The sequence below is a fragment of the Anastrepha obliqua genome, chromosome 2 (genome assembly GCF_027943255.1).
Source record: "Anastrepha obliqua isolate idAnaObli1 chromosome 2, idAnaObli1_1.0, whole genome shotgun sequence".
In the NCBI taxonomy this organism is placed as follows: Eukaryota; Metazoa; Arthropoda; class Insecta; order Diptera; family Tephritidae; genus Anastrepha; species Anastrepha obliqua.
The window spans coordinates 91,946,951-91,967,810 of NC_072893.1; the positions used below are offsets into that span (position 1 = coordinate 91,946,951).

The 20,860-nt window shown below is 34.2% G+C and overlaps 1 protein-coding gene across 2 annotated transcripts in view; it reads left to right on the plus strand.

Moving 5' to 3' along the window:
• The first annotated feature begins 6,909 nt into the window (after positions 1-6,909).
• LOC129239680 (uncharacterized) overlaps positions 6,910-20,860 on the plus strand; it is a 62,743-nt gene continuing 48,792 nt past the window's right edge. The window contains exons 1-2 of one of the 2 annotated variants that reach the window (XM_054875381.1): positions 6,910-6,983; positions 7,601-8,658. In XM_054875381.1, the coding sequence (XP_054731356.1) occupies positions 7,894-8,658 (765 nt within the window). In that variant the 5' untranslated portion in view covers positions 6,910-6,983; positions 7,601-7,893. Of the gene's footprint in view, positions 7,135-7,600; positions 8,659-20,860 lie in introns of both variants that reach the window. The other variant, XM_054875380.1, reaches the window with a different exon arrangement.

Genomic DNA, 20,860 nt, shown 5'->3' on the forward strand with positions numbered 1-20,860 from the left:
TAACTGAAATGGCTTTCCAGCAGCGTTTTCAAAGAAAAATGAACCAACGATGCCATTTCTCCAAAATCCGTACCAAACTGTCACCCTCACCCGATCACATGGGGGTTTCCAAACCTCAGCTTTGGCAGTTTGTGGCTTGTTAGTAAATTCGAAATGAGAATGCCCTCCGTCGGAAAAGATGAGATTGACTAATTTTCAATAAACGCATTGTAAGGTCCACACAAGATTGAATTTGGAAATAAGTTTGTAATATTTCCCAGGGTTGTTCAAGCGTAAAGCAGTTAATTTCACTCCGCAAAGGTGTAATACTGATTCTATTACCAAGATTTCCAGCGGGAAAGAACTCCCACTGTTAAAATAACATATGATTACAAAAATACTATATTATAATAAATGTATATTGACACAAGTATTTTTTCTAAACGCGATCGCCGGTAGGCAGGTAACGGCAAAAATTCGCAGCAGCGAAGCAGCTCATAAAACTGGCCTTTAGTTCGGAGGTGACATAAAACTGTATTCCTCCGCATGTTGCAAAACATAAAAATGCACACAAAAATTGGAGGAGAAGTTCGGCCAATCATCTAACAAAGAATTTGTACGCCAATTGAATACATGCATACATATGTATGTGTAAATGCATAAGTTTATAAAGTCTATTTATAGGCATCAATTTTTCTGCTGCATAAAACTGAAAGTGGTCGAGCTGCGATTTGGAATTTTCGATTTAAAATCAGGAACTAAAATTGATTGTGTGAAATTTTTATACATTACACAATATTTATTGAACTACTAGCACACCTCAATCTGTAGTGGTATTACACGGTTGCTGTTGTTCCACAATTGGATAAACCTTAGAACTGTAGGTTGACTCCAAAAGGCAAATATTTTTTATGAGGGGCAGAAATACACTCAGAGGTTTGCCATTGTCATTTTGGTGTTTCACTGAGATTCGAACCGACGTTCTCCGAATGGTAGTCACGCACCAACCCATTCGGCTGCGGCTAAAAACAGTTAGTCAATAAAAATTTTTAGACATTTTAAATACTTGCTAAACATGAAAACAATAGCAATAGCGTATAAAATTTTTTTAATGAAAACTGAATCTCTTTACTATTTACGGAATAAACCGTACAACGGACAAAGTAACAGCACTTGTAGCTTTTACTTTTTCACATTTCCAAATAGCGAAAAATTGATTGGCCTGATTTTATACTCAGCAATAGAAGGGGAAATTAATCTTATTAAAAACAAAATCTTGATTAGTTTTAAAGTGGAAACCGTCGAATGTTTGATATCTGCAAGAAATGTAATTAAAACAAGTTGGCTTACCTTTAAGTTTTAAAACATTATAAATATGTGTGAAAAAGTAACTTATATACGGGTTAAAATATGTAATTTATTTTTGTTGTGCTATTTGTTGCTTTTTTTAAGAATAACAATAAAAACCTACTCTCCAAATTTCATTTTTATTACGATTTTTCGAATTATTTACTATGTTGCGCAGGTTAAAATTTTTAAATCAAGTTATCTGAATTATGCACAGGTCTTTATGCATAGATCTTTTAGGAAATTAATAAAATTTTTAATAGTCATGATATCGATATTGCCTTCCCATATCCCTATTTTTACCTAAGCTAGAATCAAATTGTATACTTTTAAGTCTTGTCTCTAAATAGTATATGTGTTTAAGTCATTTTGAACCTATAGCCTCCATGGATAGGATTAATAAATGAAAGCAAAATGAATATGAAAAAATTAAATGGAATCGAATTGCAGAGATCTGAACCGTGTGCCTGGTCAAAACCTTAACTTAACAACACCTTAAAAAATTTGCTAACTTAAGGATATTCCACATAGAGATTTTCCATAATCGTATGTTATTTTGACGGTGACAGCTCTTTTCCGCTGGAAATGTTTACTGAAAGTCAGTGTCATATCTCTGCGGAACGAAATGAACTGCTTTACGCTTGAACGAGGTTGAGAAATTCTGCAAACTTATTTCTAAGTCAGTGCTGTGTAGCCCATACAATGCGTTTATTGAAAAGAATATCAATACTAGTGTCATCCCCTCTGACAAGGCTCATTTACCTCTCGACGGCTATGTTAACAAGCAAAACTGCCACATCTTGGAATGGGAATGTTTGCTCTTTAGAATAACCTAATAATATACCAAAAAACAAATTTGTTTAATTTTTTAAAATAATCTACATAGGATATGGATCCCCCTGTAAATATCTCTTTATTTTGTTTTATTTGGTTGCATTTTACTTTGTTTAATTTTTTTAACTAACTTGAATCAAATTGAATTCAAGTTAATTTAATTATAATTAATTGTTTTTTTAATTTATTCTTAAATTTTTTATATTTTATTTTTGATTGAATTGAATTTTATTTTATTTTATTTTGTTAAACTTCATTTTATTTTATTTAATTTTTAAGTTATGTTTTAATATTTTTGTTTTGATTGAATTTAGTGTATGCATTTAATTTTACTTTAGTGCATTTTTACATTTTTTAATATTTACTTTTAATTTAGTTTAATTGTATTGGCGGCTTTAAGTTAATTTATCTTAATTTATTTTATTATATTTTATTTTATATTTCTACTCTTTTTTAATTGACTGTAAATGAGTTGAATATAATTTTTTTTATTTTTAGTCTAGGTCAATTTAATTACATTAAATTTATTTTTCTACTTCATTTTATTCTACGTAATTTTTTTTTTTTTAATATTTCTTTTTAATTGAATTGAACTGTTTTGAATTTAGGTTATGTTAATTTAATTTAATATATTTTGCTTTTTTTATTTTATTTAAATTTAATTTAATTTTTTTATTGTACTTATTTTAAAATCTTTTTTGAAACTATCTTTTCAATCGAATGGAATTGAGCGTTGGTTAATTTAATTTATTTCTCTATTTCATTCTAATTGAATGTGATATAATTAATGTTTCTATATTAATTCATTTGACTTTAATTATTATAATATTTATTTTTTACTTTTTAGAATTTAATTTTATTAATTTTATCCAGTTTCACTTAATTTTATTTAAATTTTATTAAGTTATTTAAGTTATGCTTATTAAATTTAAGTTAGCTTAATATACTTTTATTATTTCATTTTCGTCTTATTTTTTAATTTTTTAATATTTCGTTATTTTAATGAAGTCTCATTTTATTAAAGTATTGAATTTTTATGGCCGCTTTCTTTAAAATTTTAGTAAAACTAATTTTTATTTTGACTTGCCTTTAATAAATTTAATTTGAAAAAATCTTAATATAACGCAATAGATTATCGTATGTACATATTTAATTACAACATACATATGTATATACATGCATGTCTATGCCGTTATATGACTGAAACTACACGTGTATGTGAACTTCTTTTGTATTCTTTAATTTTTGCGAACATTCAGTTCCAATTATCGACACTCAAATGTAATAAATAATAACGAAAAAGAAAACTTTAATTGGATGCATCCATTTTTAGTTGCTTGCATTCAATTAAATCGTCGATCATTTCTCTACACGACTGCACGTTTAGCTGCACTGCCGTGAACAAAGGAAGCAAGAAGTCAAGTGAACCTCGTTACATTGGATTGCAGTCGCACAAATGCAATCAAATGTGTACATATGTATGGTATACATGTACATATATACACAAGCAAGCATTTGCACATATCTCGCTCTATCGCGTTGCCCAATGCTAGTGTAATATTGGAATGGAGTGAGGCGCTTGGAAGTGGCAACTAACCACTAAAATTTACTATAAACTTGTAAAGTGTGTACAAAAACAAGTTTTCAAACTTGAATAACGAAGAAGCAATGAAGTATAAAACAACATTAATAAAAAAAACTATTCAAAATAAAGGAAAGCAACCCACAAATAGAGCGTAAACAAGATCAGCTGTAATTATGAGTTTCCAACTGCAGCAAAGGTTGCCCCAAAGAACCCAAAACCAGGCGAGGTTCATTAACAAGATTTTATTTAACTAAGCATTTCCCAAAGAGCAAAGCATAGCTGGCTTTAGAAGAGAAATGGTCATGAGTGGAGTGAGAAACAAAGAAGCAGCAAGAAGAGAGAAGGCCGCTGGTTTGTGTATGAAATATATAAATGTATGAAACGGGACGGAAAGTGACGAAAAGAACTGTTACTTAATTAACTATTGCATGTAATTCATTTGGCGGAGATCGTAAAGATATGTTAATTTTAGATTCTTGCGATTTCTTACGCCAATTTGGCAGTTCTTTGTTGACAAAAATTTAAGACACTTCAAATGCAAAATTCAATTTTAAATTGGAGGAAACTTTAAGTTAATAAGAAAAATTTAAGATTTAGATGAGAAATGGATTAACGTGGTGCGTCGTATGTATACACTATGCATTTGTAGAAAAACATAATATAATACTAACTAATTAAATGAATAAACAACTTTCATACTATTTAAGAACAGGAATGCATACATGGGCGAGCCTACGTGATAGGTTCGCAAGAGAGTTGCAGAGCTGGGAAACATCGACAGGCACCAAGGCCACCCAAATGGAGATATGGACGCACCAGCGCCACACTTGTTGATTCGTTGCTTGCATTATTTGGAAATATAGTGTACAAGTGTATGCAAACATGAAACTACTAACTGATTCAACTTTTTCAGTACGTAATTCTTTAAATAAAAACATATCTTCAAAGAATAACTGTTTTTACTTAAGCTCTCCAATACTTTTGTGGCTACAAATGATAGCAAACACAAACTTTGAGAATTATTACAGATGTCAGCGGCGGAACGGAACGTGCCATTATAACTGACTTAAATTTGTTTCCGTTTTGTTACTCCGTCCTGTTCTTTCCATTATAAGCAGCGATTAAGCAGTACATTGATACTTAACTAAAAGTGCTCAATGCTGAGACAAAGAGAATAAGAAGAAGTGGCAGTAATGAAATGTTGTTGCTCTTTGCTTAGGCTAGATCTCTTACTTTACTGAATTTCATAAGTACATACGAATTGTCTGATGTAAAATTGGGTAAGGTGAAGTCAACTTAATCAGTTAGTTTACTCATCGCTAACCCATACTGGAAAATTGTTATTATGAATAAATGAATGAGCCCAGGTGGGGCGTATGATATACTACTATGATATATCGTATGATATACTACTTACATATATATTGTATTATAATAATTAATCTGTGTCTCGGAGCTATAAAAAGTTTTACTTTTACCCCACATCTACACATTTTACTAAATTTAACATCTATCAAATTTTTGTTTTAGCTTTCGACAAGTCTTTTCATGTGGGATAATGGATGTAAATGGCGCGGTAAAATGAAAATTGAGCTGTCAAACTACGAAACAGCAGCCGATGTTAAGACAGTTATGGCCAAAATTCGGTAAGGCAGATTTGGTTTAATAGTGAAATTGGCGGCCCAACCTCACATTTCCATTTTAACAGAGCTTTGTAGAAGGTGCAAAAGTGAGGTTACTGAACTTACTTAAATCCATCTGATAATTGCTTGAGAGTCTCCGGACATACATTTTTGATACTTAAAAAGAAATATAAGGTCTCTCCTATTCGCCATTTCCCCGCTCACTACCTCTATTAACTTGAAAATTTGCATGCGAAAGCAATAACAAAGTTATCGAGTAAAATTCGCCGCTACCGAGTACGGCTATAGCAAAGTAGTAAGCAGCTCTCTTCTCGCGTTGCAGACATGCATATGTTCATTTGTACCAGTTGCTTCATCTATTCGACACTTGCTAACTCTTGGCAAAAAGAAGAGGCCTATAAGAAAATTCTTTAAAATAATCGTTGTAATCGTACACCGAATGATTCAAAACTCATATGGTGATAATCGTTTCTCCCATATGCAAATTTACGAATGGTACAAACAATGTGAGACGGATAGAGAAACTTTTAACAACTACGAAAGGCCGACCACAGAGTGCATTCCAACAGAAAACATAAATTTCACTGAAAGTAATTTAAGAAAAAAATATACAAAAATCATTTAAATGGAAATGAAGCTTTCGCGCTTTTGTAGTGCTTTTTAAAAGAGCTGGCAGGCGACGTTAATGCACCATCTCATCGGTAAAGAGTTGTGACTAAATTTCTGAATAAATAGGAAACTTATTTCGTTTCATCACTCGCCCTATTCACTAGACTTGGCAACCTGCAACTGCTACTCGTATATATTCCCGAAACTGCATTTTACAACAAGAGAAAAGCCTCATTCATCGATTGAAGGTATTCAAGTCGCAATGGCACAATAATGATATACATATGTATCTGTATTCTTTAGTCCGTGGCTAAGATACTGTCTCAAACAGAATTCCAAAACAGGTCATAGATATCTCGCTTGATAGCTTGAAAAAGGGTGTACAGCTGTCAATCAAAGCAGAAAGCGAATATAGAACTTAGTAAAAATTATTTATCACAAAATATAGACAATTTGGTTTTATTGGAAAAAAGATCGCTTTTTATTCAGATAGACGAAGTACTTTGAGAATCTGCTTACTTATAAAGAGGATGACTTCAGTGAGTGATGAACTTCCTGATTAGAACCGTCCTATTATTTATCTGCATAGAAAATTCCGTACATACTATTACAAAGTGGAGCCACTGCAACTTCATTAGCCTGAGCTAATACTGTGGTTTCATTGAAAGATACTCGAAAAAGAAAAATTCATATTATGGTAAATAAAAAATAATATCCGAAACGCATACGCTGGCATCGCCATCGGGCCAATTATAAAAAGAGAGCGTAACTCACGATTCATGAGTGCATTGCGCACACACCGTTCGGCTTACTTTGCTCAAGAGCGTACCATTTTGGTGTTGATGAGTGAGAATTATTCCCACTGATCGTGTAACGTCAGACAGCAGTGTAGCTTTTTCAGATGGTGTTTGCCTTTTGTGAAGTGCAGTTGAGCATTAATTAGTTGAGTGTTAAAGCTGTCGGGTACGTGCGCGTGCGACTCATTGGTAGCGACTTAAATTTTTTTTACATGTATATATATATTTAAAAGTGGTCAAAGAACCGTCACAAAAAATCAGATAAAATATTTATGCCAAAATTTACTTATATACATATGTACATACTAAGAGTGCGCAGTTTGGACAAAATATGTGAAAGGTAAACTTAGTTCTGAAGAACTGAACAAAGGAATCAATTAGCGTAAATTAGAGCGAGATAAAATATACAAAAAGTAGCGGAAATTATAGTTACTAATGCAAGAAGATTTGAAGAAAACAAATTAGTAGAGGAAAAAAGAGTATGTCAAATAAGTGAAAGCAACTGTTGCTAAATGAAGAAAATGTAAAAATCGTCTGCACTACTGTTAGCGGCGAAATGTTAGCTACTGCGATGATGATTGAGCAGTAAAATTATTTTTGTGCTTAATAAATGAAAATTTAATGCAAAGGAAAATGATTTAAAAAATACACGCGGCAAACCAACGCAGGTTGAAAAATTAAAATGTTTGAGTGCAAAAATTAGATAATAAAAAATGTAGTGTTTTTACTACTTGAAAATTAAAAACAAGCAATCAAAAAGTGTGAAAAAGTTTTAAAAAAGTTTAAATTTATATTTTATTGTTTAGTTTAAAGCCAAACCGGTGTTGGGCCTAATACAGTGCAAGTACTCATAGCAAGAAAGAAAAAAAAAATAAATAAATAAAAGCAACAATAATGTGCAGCACCACTTAACTCGGTGAATGGCCAACTGAAATCAAAAATCAACCGACCGATGAAATGAAGTTGAAAAAAATGTATTTTCAAGCAATTAAAATCTAATATTAAATTAAAAAGTGCAAAAACAAAATATTTTGAAGCTCAAATGAAGAAAATTTGTGGAGAAATAAAACAGTTTTGTAAGCCAGTTTTATAGATTCATATGCAGTATAGCATTAACAAAATGCCTCAACAAAATACTGAAGCCCTCCGCCACTACGTCACCGTAACACCAACCACAACCGTCGTAACAACCCCAGCAACAGAAGCAGCAACAACCCAAATGCACATCTTGCCAACTGCACTATTATGCAGAACACTTTTAATACCCCTCGTACTTTGTTGCCTACTCCCAATTGTGCATTGTGATCTTGCGTCCGCGACTTTGTTTGCTTCTGAAGCAACACCCGCGCCGAACTTTCCACTACCGCATGCCTTGCAGAGTATGGAAAATGATGATCGGCAGGCCTTTATGCCACCAAATGGACGTCTTAAGCGCACGCCCTATACTAAAGCCAGCAAGCTCACAGATAAAAGTAACACTACGCCAATTACTGACGTCGATTACGACTACTACTACGAAGATGAGGAAGTGGTGGACTCCGGAAATGGGAGTGAAAATGTGAGTGGACGCGCACGCCGCCATCATTTGGAGTCACCGCCTGCTCGCTTTGGTTATGATGGCAGCAAAATCCAACCACAACAATTCTATACGCAACAAATGCTTGTGAACGAAGTGGGTGGAAGTGCCAGCGAAACACATTTAGCTCAACCGCTCAAATCGCCGGTGGCCGTACGTGTTAATAATGATTTGTCCATATGGAGTTTTATGGACGATGAAAAACGCACGAATATCTGCGATGTATGCAGTTGTAGCAGTATTTCCTTCGTTACGATAGTTTGTGATTACAATCAACGAAATCCGAGGGTGAGTTAGTTGCTTAGTTTTGTCATTGTTTTTGGTTGGGAGAAAGAGAAAGGGGGTGGTACGCTAGATAAGTGTGCCTCTTTGACTTAGAGAAGGAAAACTGTTATACTATGTAAGTTTTCAATACTTACGCCCTGTGTAAGCGAAATATTTGAAGTACTATATTTTTATTATATCGAAGTTGTGATCATCTACGAATTAATGTTTAAGAATTACTTATATTAAACTAATGCAATTATACAGCTAAAGATCCCTTTAACTGCAAGCACCTGAATACGATCGACATACAGACAATCATAGCAGATTTGAGCTGTCTGCCTTAAAGAAAAAGAAACCTATTCTATGCGTCTGTCCTGCACAATAATAGTTGTAAATATACGAGGCTTTTGAGAAGATTATGATCTGAACTCTTCAGATGAGGATCATTTATTTTAATTAATTCATAATCGGGTTTAAATGAATGAAGTGAGCTACAGTAAGCTATAGTGGTAGGATATTAGACAGAAATCAACGCACAACCCGTAAGAATTACAGTTACTTGCGGATTAGGCATAAAATCAGATAATATTACTATTTGGTGGGGTCCGGGTTTGAAACCCGCCGTGAACCTGAAAAATTAAATCATAGAAAACATTGTTTCTAACAACGGTAGCCTTTCAGTAGACAATGGCAAATCTCCGAATGTATTTCTTCCACGAAAAAGTTCCTCATAAAAAACCATCTGCCGTTCGAAAGCGCATAAAACTGGAACAACATTAAGACACACACCACAATTATATATATTACACATAGATACCATGTATACATATTACAAAGTGTCAAGTGAAGGATTCTTCTATGAAGGACGCGAAGGTGCAAACTAGGCAATATTTCCCAAAATGCTTCAGATTCCATTCTCGTTTCGCCTACCAAACAGAATAACGGAAGCTAAAATCTTAAAGCAGATATGACCCAACAAAGACAAATCAAGAACAGTAGCCATTATTCAAAAGTTAATAAGCATGTATTTAGCCCATGATCATGAGATATTATGCAATCACTACTTTAGCTAAATCTTGAAAAATATCTGTGTTAGTGTCCATCTTAGGTGCACAACTGTCGCAAGACATTCAATTGCTTATCAATGTGAAAGTAAAGGAAATCTAGATATCCGTAACAGGAGCAGCTTAATCGAATAGTCCCATTGCAATCCAAGCGCTAATTACATCCCAGTTCAGATACTCCGATGACTTTACCACCAACTAACGAACTAGATTTCTATACTATGGTTCGGGCGATATATTCAACTTTCCAGGTCGGATTAAGTATAATACCGCGTGGGCAATTTTAGGCTAAGTATAATGATTTATCTAAAGAAACTTGGTGGAGAAGTTAGGAAGTAGTTCATGAACAACCGTTACAACTTCCTAATATTCCATAAATAATAGTTTTGCAATTATTTGCCTTCAAAGTGGCTTCAGCAGCTATAGTTTGCCACATTGTAATATATTTTTTTCTAAATTTCAATTCACTTCACAAAATATACAGTCACACACGTGTTTTTAATTGTTTGTGTACTTGTATTTCTATGAAAATTAAATGCAAATGCATTTATCAATATGATCACTTTCCAATTTCAAACGAGAATAACAATTCATTGGAATTGATAACAATATTGCCATAAGCCTCCAAATGAAAATAGAACTACGAAGAAAAATTAGGTATTTCAGTTCGGTATTGGTGATGGCGGCCGCCGTAGCCGAATGGGTTGGTGCGTGATTACCATTCGGAATTCACAGAGAGGTCGTTGGTTCGAATCTCGGTGAAAGCAAAATTAATAAAAACATTTTTCTAATAGCGGTCGCCCCTCGGCAGGCAATGGCAAACCTCCGAGTGTATTTCTGCCATGAAAAAGCTTCTCATAAAAATATCTGCCGTTCGGAGTCGGCTTGAAACTGTAGGTCCCTCCATTTGTGGAACAACATCAAGACGCACACCACAAATAGGAGGAGGAGCTCGGCCAAACACCTAACAGAAGTGTACGCGCCAATTATTTATTTATTTTATTGGTGATGGAAATGGGGGTTACCGTGCCGCAATACTGCATACATAAATATGATGTTTTGATTTATGAGGGCTATTTTTTTGAAGCGTGGGCGAAGGCCGCTTACGCGGAAAGGAGTTCTATGCAAGCATACTGTGGATTGCGTAGCCGGAGTTGGACTGATGAGGGTTACTTTTTTGATACGCGGCCGAAAGCGGAAAGGAGTTTTACGCAAAAATTCTACAAATTTACAAACACCCTTCATGTCGAACGTCTCTGTAAAATTCTACCTGCCTACAAATTTCATTCAGTTTTGAGATGTCTGGCAGCACTAATCTTTCGCTAAATTACACAACTTTAACAATAAATTACTTAAAAACTATAAGCCTACGGAGGGCGCGGTTTACAGTTTTCGGATGGGGATACAGCTCTATATCCCCCCATTACATCCTTTTTTTTCAAAGCGTGCGGCATTATACTGAATATTCCCCAAGTTTCCAACTACTGGGGAGTCCTGTCAATGCTGCCTTATGACACATTTTACTCGTACCAGAATATAGGCAGCAAATCGTATGGAAAATTCGGTCCACGTATTTCTCAACAACAATTAAAACAAATTGCTCAAATTTTATAGAAGGTATGATCTCTCAAAAAGAAATATGATTATTTAAGAACTTTGGATAATGAACGGAACACCGCCCACATTTAAGTTAATTGCTTAATCAATCAATCAAGAAGCTTGGTAGGAATGATAGTCTTGTTATAGGGTCTATAAGTAACTGTCATTATCAATACGCTAGGACACATGCGAGGATCGTTGGAAATGTCTGTGCAAAGTCAGAGATGACACTACTGTGCTATCGATGTTATGTTTAGCTAGTAGCATCTCTTGGAAGAACACACACCAAAGTCATCCAAATCGGTATATTTTTTTCTGTTTGACATTCGTTTGAAACGAGGAAGTCGAGTGATTTTCACAATCATTTCACAATTCCACCAATTCCCTAGACTTGGCTCCCTCGGATCCCTCGAACTACTGTTTGTTCCCCAATTTGAAGAAATGGCTGGCGGAAAAAGATTTTATTTAAATGAGGAGTGATTGCAGAAACGAGTGGCATTTTTCAGAATTGGTCAAATACTAATATTCGGAAGAGACCAACAAACTAGAACAGCGTTGGACGAAGTGTATAAAGCCTCAAAGAAGACTATGTCCAAAAATAATAATTGTTTACCCAAACAATTGAGTAGTTTTTAATTTTACACGGACTTTTCAAATGAGCCTCGTATATTATACATATTTCCAAAAACAACAAGTAAGTAATAATGCTAGTAATAAGAGATAGCTGCTCCTTCTTTAAGCGAAAAATTGGCAAAAAACAAGTGTCAGATATCATAGTTCAATTCCGTCGGAACACAGTTTTTTTTTGTTTTTTTTTTTCTAACGGAAAATGTTATATGCAGTGAAACCTTCCATAACCGAACTTTCATAATTCTATAGTTTTTGCATGCTTATGCTATGTGGTTGTAGGAAAGTGAACGTTAAATATGGAACTTTCTGAATGAACAGACCTGGTGTTGTCCTAAAAGAACAAAATTCTCCTTTTGCTCAAAGCTGAGCAAAGACTTCCTCCCTACGGTTCCATTGTTCACACTACAGTAACGAATTAAAAATTTGCCATTTACTAATATCAAATGTTTTTTTTTTCAAATCCCACCAAACACACATATACTTTTCCGACCGTTAATCTTGGCATACCCAACGTTTTTGCCTGAAGTTGTTATAAATATTCCACCCTTCATTACTAGTTACCATCGGCTTCATAAATGCGTCGGCGTTAATGCGAAAAAGTACTTGCATGACGATAGAAATCGACGATTTCCATTATTTTATCGACATTTTCGACAATTAGCCCCGCGTCGCTGAGCGTGGTGCATCTTTGGCATCAAAATTGCGCATAATTGTCTCTGCTCTTCAGGCTCAAGAATGTAAACACACAACAATTGCAAAAATATATTTAGTACGATTGAGTTTTGTTTATTTTTATTTTTTAATTTATAAGCATTTTTTGCTGTTTTTTGTTTGGCAACTCCGTTTTTGAAACTTCAAATTGAACAATCATAAAATGGCAACAATCGATAAATATGAGGCAACTAACTTGTGACCTAAAAAGCACAATTATGACGTTTAAGAAGGTAAACTATTCCTTTATTAGTTCCTTTATTAATTATATAGGATGCTGCACGTCACTCTTCTTGAAAAAAAAAATAAAAAAACTCAGCTGAAGTTTATCATACGCCCTCGTGAAAAATGCGGGTATTTTCCCTTTTCACTAACTACTTAGATGTTCACAAGCAACTCTTTTTTTGTTAAAAGTTCTAACTTTTGAGGGCACTTGTTAGTAATTTAGAAAATGAATGCAATGGCAGCCTCTCTATCTGCTCAGTTCTTTGTATTAACTCACATCATAGCTTAATATGTATACATATACATACATATAATTGCATACTCATACATGTATATACACATACTTGTATATAAAAGTTTCCTATGAATTACCACTTCAATTACCCACCTTCAAGGTACGAATCTCTTTAGTTGATCATCGCTGACTAATCGACAGTTACTCTGTTTTAATCGAAACAATTAATCAGTCGAGTAAAATGTTCTTTATTTACATACTCGTACAAAGCGTGCATATTATTTCACAAGCAAAGATTTTGCAATTCTTTCGAAGAAAAAGTTTAAACAGAAAGAAGAAATAAATTCACGTCAACTTTACCGGCATTGGTGTTGTTCTTTACTAACTCACACTCACACACACTAGTGAGTGAATTGACGTATTTTTTATAAAACGAAAACTGTTTATAAACAATTGCGTCGCGACACGACCGCGATCATACATACATATGTATGTAACATGTGTGCACATATAGAGGGTGTTTGTTTAGAAGCATAGCACTTTCAAAAGAAATCAAACAGATTAGATGGTATTCGCTTTATTGTTGTTTATTTTATACCATTTCAGCTTAAGAATAAATCTGCGCTATGGACGATAAAGGCAGTGTAATCAGGAGGTCTAATCGAAATTTTTTTTCTTCACTCATCTTATAGTAAATCATTTCAAGAATGTTGTGTCGAAATTTTAAGTGGATCGGAGCAGAACTCTCAAAGTTATAGCCTTTGTAGGCACTCTACCTCGAATGCGGAGCATCGATAATTTCTCAGAGTCATTTTTTCAAACGCGTTTTTCCCGAAACGACTTCTTAAAAGTCGGTGCCAATCACAACTCCGAAACTATTCAACCGATTCTTTTCAAATTTGGCACACGTTTTCTAAATCAAAAATACCTCCCCCCTATCCTGTTTTTTTTTTTATTTTTTGTTTTTTAAGGTTGTTTTTCACTTACAAATATGGCGAAATTTTTCGCCAAAAATGCTCGTTTTACGTTTTTTTGCCACCAAAACTACAAAAATGAAAAAAAAAAAATTTATTAATGTAGGGGGGAGCATTACGTCATACTTTAACTGAAAAATTCGACTTTTTTAGTTTCAGATGATTCTACGACGAATGCCGATTGGCACCGCAGAGCACCTCTCGAAAAACATATCTCCAAAAAAACTCTGTCATGGGCTTATTTGTCAAAATTTTATTATTAATATTTTTTAAAAACTTATTGAAAAGATGTACAATAACATGTAACTGATTTTATTAAAGTATCTTAAGCCATATTTCTGTAAAAAATTCACAAAAAAAGTGTTTTTTTTTAGCGCTAAACCCTACCTCCCCTTAAGCGCATTTTCGTAACAAAATATGGGTAAGCTTTTAAAGCACACCCGCTTTTACAGCATAACTATTTGTTCAGCTTTTGTGGTTATAACGGCGTCAAAGTAGTGCCTTCTGGAATATCTCCACTGTCATTGCCAGTGGGTCAAAGTTGAGGCTCATCACTGAGAGCATATTGAGGCAGTATAAGTTTCGAGTACTAAACCGTGATTTGGGAAATAACTTTGTTGTGAAAAATCAAAACTTAATAAGCACAAACTAATTGTCACTAAAATCGCTTCTGTCAAGTCCAAAATAAACCACTTAACAAGAAATCAAGTCCAAAAAAACCTCTTAACAATCAAATGATAGAAATAAGTGTTTTCCAATAGCGGTCGCCCCCCGGCAGGCTATGACAAACCTTAGTGTGTATTCCTGTCATCAGCTCCTCACGAAAAAGACGCTCCTGAAACAAAAATTGGCGGCCATTTATATGTTTATCAGATATAGTGGTTTATACACAACCTCTTTAGTAGTTACTATAAAACTTTCAGAATTTTTTAGGCACTGCCTATTTATTTTTAATTCCAAAATAGCCACCCTATATACATATGTATATCTGCAGGTACATGTCGTGGCTTGCTGAAAGAACTTCTTAGCCCAAAAAAAATCTAGATAAGTATGCAGAAATTACCACCAGCTTTTCTTTTACGCTCGTGACGTTATCTAATAACTAACTAACTTACTTAGACAAGCATAGTAAATTGAAACCCTTGAAGCCTTTTTTCTCGAAATTTTGATTTTTGACTTATAACGTTCTCCCACCAAACGAGCGATATGTGTCATTTGTTTTTCGCACGTTTTAGGCGAGTCTACAGCGTGACCGTTTGGCTTTCTTTGGTGTAGATATGGCAAATTGGATTACATTGCATGATCAGCTTTTCATTATCACTTTTTAAACAACCAAAACATTTGCGACTGTTCACTTCTACTTTTTCCATTGTTTTTCTTGTTGAGGTAAATTGCAAAACTTGCATTAAGTAACTGCAAAGCAATCAATGTAATGAATAGTTGTTAATTTGTTAAGTGAATGAAATAAAAGCAGCTGGCAATAAAACAAAAAATAACAACAAAAGCCACTATTAAGTAATATAATAATAAATAGACTTTTGGCGTACCAAAAACGGCTATTGAGTTTGGCCTCAGTAAAAACAGAAGCTGATCTCTGTGCTAGCACAGCCATCTGTTGTTACTGTTGGTGTAATTCCACTAACTAAACAACCACACAGACAGTCAACCGTCAACTAACTCACTCACTCACTAGCCGGACAATCAGAGAACAGACTCAACCAGTTTGTCAGGTATGTTGACTGACGAAATTAGCATCGGGGAAAAGTGGCGTCAGCAACACTTAACAAACGTGAAAAATGCACATACATACATACATACATTTGGGTGGATGGACTTATAAATAAAAACAAACCAGCTATTGCCGGCGAATATATGAATGGTCGTTAATGTGGTAATGTATGTATGTAGTTATTTTTTAATTTATTTATACAAGCATTTATTTTTATACGGTATGGACACATATTTGCGTATGTATGTGTGCGTTTAACATTGAAGTAAATGATAATAATACGAATTTCGAGGAGTGGTTCCACTTTGCGTGTAATTGTTGGAGCTGAACGTGAAAATTGCAGTCGCAAGCGGAAAAAACAAAGCAAAAAGGTAAAAATTATAATACTCACATGGGGTATTCAAACTTCGATATAGTACATAGAAATGTTCAAAAATGATTACAATTTTAACATATATTCACTTTAGCTCGATATGACCACCTTTTTCCTTGACTATAGCCTTCAAACGTTCAAAAAATGAGTTGCATGCTGCACGAATGTGATCTTGAGGTATTTTGGCCCATTCTCGTATAATCGCTTTTTTCGGCGCATCCATACTGGCATATTTTCTAGTCCTCACCTGGCTCTCCAAAATGGACCAGATGGAATAGTCCATCGGATTTGCGCCTGATGAATTCGAAAGCCATTGTGTGGACGAAATGAAGTGTGGAACATGATTTTTTAATGATTCTTGGTTCACACGAGCTTTATGAGATGGTGCCGAGTCCTGTTTGCGTGTCCACGGCTCTAAAGCAGCTTCTAAAACATTTTCCCGATAATAAGTCGCATTCACTTTAACACCAAGCTCGATAAAAACGATTGGAGAGCGTCCATCAGCGCTCACTGCGGCCCAAACCATTACTTGCGATGGGAAATTGCTTCGAGTGGCCATACGTAGGCTCAAATTCTTGTATGAGCGTTCGGTCAAGTAAACACGATCGTTTTGAGTGTTTATGAACTGCTCAATTGGGAAATTTTTTTCATGAGAAAACGCAATGTTAGGAAATTCGCCCCGTTCGTGCAAGCGCAACAACTCCTTTGCTCTTTCGCACCGAACTTTTTTTTTTGCTGAGGTGAAAGATCGTGTGCTTTTTGGAACTTGTAAGCCTTGACCTTGAGCTCATTTTTCAATATGCGTCGTATGCTGTCTTGCGATATTTTCAGTTCTTTGGCCATTTTTCTTCCACTTCGACGTGGATTTCGTTCAAGTCGAGCCTTCACTTTCCGAACCATTTTTGGCGTTGTTGCGGTTATTTTCGGTCCACCTCCATAGCGTTTTGCAATGCTACCAGTATCATTGTAACGTTTTATAGTGCGATACACAAACATTTTATTCACTTTGAGGTGACTGAGCTCACGAACAATCGCTGGTTGTGATTTTCCAGCCAAATATAACGCAATCACACTATTACCTTTAAATTCCATCACAGAAAAAATAAAAATTTAACAAAACTGAGACGCAAATGCTTTTGATGGCTTATAGACAATATATTGAACTGTCATTAGAACAATTTTGACGTTAACGTCATGAGCTGTTTTACAGATACAAGCAGTGTGAAGTTGGTAACACTTCATATCGTTCACCCTATACAGCCGCTTTAATAAGTTCAAAAAAGGCATCTAGTTAGAGCAATATATTAATCTTGTTTTCTCATTTTTGAATACCTTAGAAGTTTGTTTCTATTTTTATTTCTCTCAGTGTAAGCAAAAATTAATTCAATCTTGACTAATTGTCGTTTAACCAAAAACAAAATTATGTTAAAAATTCTAAAAAAAAAACAAAGTTACAGCGGAAATGATTTCATCATTTTTGAGTGAATATGTGTACAGTTTTTAAAAAAATTATCTTAACAAGAGAAAATATCTTTTTTTTTTGATAATTTATTTAGCGCAGCGTAGCCCATCATCTAGCAATTGGAATTTGAAATCTCGATTTTTCGACTTTGGCATCGATGCATCGATGTTTTTTACGGTGATACACCGATCACTGTCAATTCATCGAATGGTTTTCGATATTTCCAAACAAATATCAACAAATTGTAATTTCACAAAAATTTAAGTGCAAGTTCTCAGTTCAACAATTTAGTTAACTCCTCATCTGCACCTTCTACTAAATGTGTCTGAACATCTGTGAAATTTCTGTTTAAGCTTTGTCCTGCTTTTCCATATGGGCAACTTGCTGTCTTCATAATTCAATTTTCGAAATGGCATCAAACCAATCAGTACTTTGTAGTTGCGCATTCAACTAAAACAATTGAAAACTATAAAAATAAGACTATTAAGTAATAAAATATTCACAAATTTGTTTAAATTGTTCTGTAATGCAAATAGCGCAGTAAAATTAACCCTTTCGCATCTTTGACGGAATAATCCGGGAAAAAACTCTCTCTTATCACCAATAGTGGAATAGTCCGCGCGAACATAAACTCTCTCTTATCACCAAGAACGGCATAGTCCGCAATAAATTATTTTTAGTTCAACTTTGAAGAAAGTAAACAATTTTTGTAATCCTGTAACATTTTTTTTTTTTTCATTAGAACAAACAGTAAAAATCTTGCCGACAATTTTTGTAATCCTGTAACATTTTTTTTTTTTTCATTAGAACAAACAGTAAAAATCTTGCCGACGCAAGAGATTATGGACGCAAAGTATCTTGAGTACATCGCGCATTTCGAGCAAAAGATGATGCAAAAGGGTTAAAATCGAGTTGTAAAACCACAAAATGTGAAACTATATTACAAATGTGATAAAACAGATACAGTGGCCGACAGAAGTCTACATACACCCCTCCCTTTCGTTGTTTACAAAGTACAAACAGTTTGCTTAAAAATGTATTTATGCAATTTCATTTGAAATATTTTTCTAATCGACTTAACTAAGAAAAATCCATTCTTTAACATAAAACAACATAATTATGCTAAAAAAACGCAAAAACAGCGTTGACAAAAGTGTACATACAGAAGCGGTTTCCTAGGTTGTACTCTGACATCCTATGTTGTCATAACGGTAAAATACAGTTTGCCTATTTCTTTTCTTTTCTTATGTTTGTTGCTTTGCTAATATTGATTTTAGTTGCAATTTGAATACTTAAGCATCTCCTCGAAAAGAAATATCAGTTGACGTTAGAAATTTAGTTATTCAGCACAGGAAAGAAAAAAAATCATATGGCGAAATTTCAAAAATCTTAAACTTAAATCGTGCAACAGTCCAGACCATTGTAAAAAACTTTAAAAATAGTGGTTCCGTCGAAAATAAGCCGCGAAGTGGCCGCCCGAGCAAACTATCTCGCAGAAACTTCAGCTTGATTATAAAAGTAGTGGGCAAAAATCCAAAAGTTTCTGCTCCGAAATTGGCCGAGGATATAGCAAGCTCATCCAACAAGGGTATTCATCCAAGAACAATTCAAAGAGCTTTGAACAAAAACGGCTTTCATAGTAGAACACCACGAAAAAAACCTCTTATTTCTGAAATCAAAACCCTAAACTTCACCTCGAGTTCGCCAAAACACACAGGGAAAATGGGATGGATTTTGGCAAAAAGTTTTGATTACAGATGAGTGGAAGTTTAATATATTCGGTAGCGATGTAGGAAAAAAATACTGCACTGAGTCCGAAGAATTTGGTATCAACAGTCAAGCATGGTGGCGGCAATGTAATGGTTTGGGGAGCTGTTGCTCCATCTGGAGTTGGAAGATTGGTATTTATTGAAGGTAATATGGATCGTTATAAATACAAATCACTATTGGAAGTCAATCTGAAATCTTCGGTGGAGGATTTGGAGCTTGGTCCAGGTTAAATCTTTCAGCAGGATAAAGATCCAAAGTACACAGCAAACATTGTGAAGGATTGACTGCTTTACCATGCTCCAAGGCAATTAAATACACCACCACAAAGCCCAGATTTTAATATTATTGAACAAGTCTGGGAAATTTTAGGTCGAATTTAGAAAAAATCCGATTTCAACCGCTTCAGTACTCAAAGAACGACTAATAGAAGCTTGTGAACAATATAACTTCTGCAGAGTTAACAAATTTAGTCACCTCGATGCCACGCATAAACATTTTCAGATGAAGCGCGCTCATTTCACCTCGGCAGTTATTTCAACAAATAATTGCATAGGATACCATGGACAGCTGTGATTACATTGCATTATTTCAGTATTCATTGGCTGAGTAGCTTAACCTTACATTCGATATTTTGCGCACTGTCTTCAAAAATCTAAGAAAACGCAGCCGAGGCATTGGTGTCAATTGGTCTCTAGAAGCTGCGCTTTGGCTCCATTAGACTATTATTGTAAGACACAAGCGCACAAAAATGTACAGAAAAATTGTGGTTAATGGCCGCCAGAAAAGCCGGTCACGGGAAATTTAAATGAAACTGTGTGTTACATTTTTAATGGTAAGGTTTACTTTTTCCTGTAAAGAAAAATTTATTGAAAAATACTCATGGATATTTTATTTAATTATATCCGAAGTGAATTTCAAACTTTAGATGGACCGCCCTGAAAATTGTTTTTTTTTATGAAAAATTAGTTCTTTTTGAAAATTCTTATAATTGCTTATGGTATTTAGAATTATACAGTATTTAGAAAATATTGGCTGTAGTAAGTGGAATTATTTAAAGATTTTTAAAAATATACTCTCAATTCAAATTTTCAGGAAAGTGTTTTTACAATGTTTTTTAACTAAGAAAATTTATTTAATACTTTATATCGTTTCCCTTGGCAAGTCTACTATTCTACATATAATAACTATTCTATATAAACTATTATATATCGTTAAAGGTGCTTTTCAAGAGCTTGTGAACTTAAAATAATAATACAAAACAGAAATATTGCTGGAATGAATTTTTTTTATTATATTCTGGTAGATAATTTCAGGACATTTATTTTCTTAATATGATATCTGGCATATGTTCGCCGCGGATACGAGTAATCAGCAAAAATGCAACGCAAGCGATGTTTGGCTTAAATTCTTGCACAAGCTAACTTTTATAGGCACGTAAGCCAATATCCTTA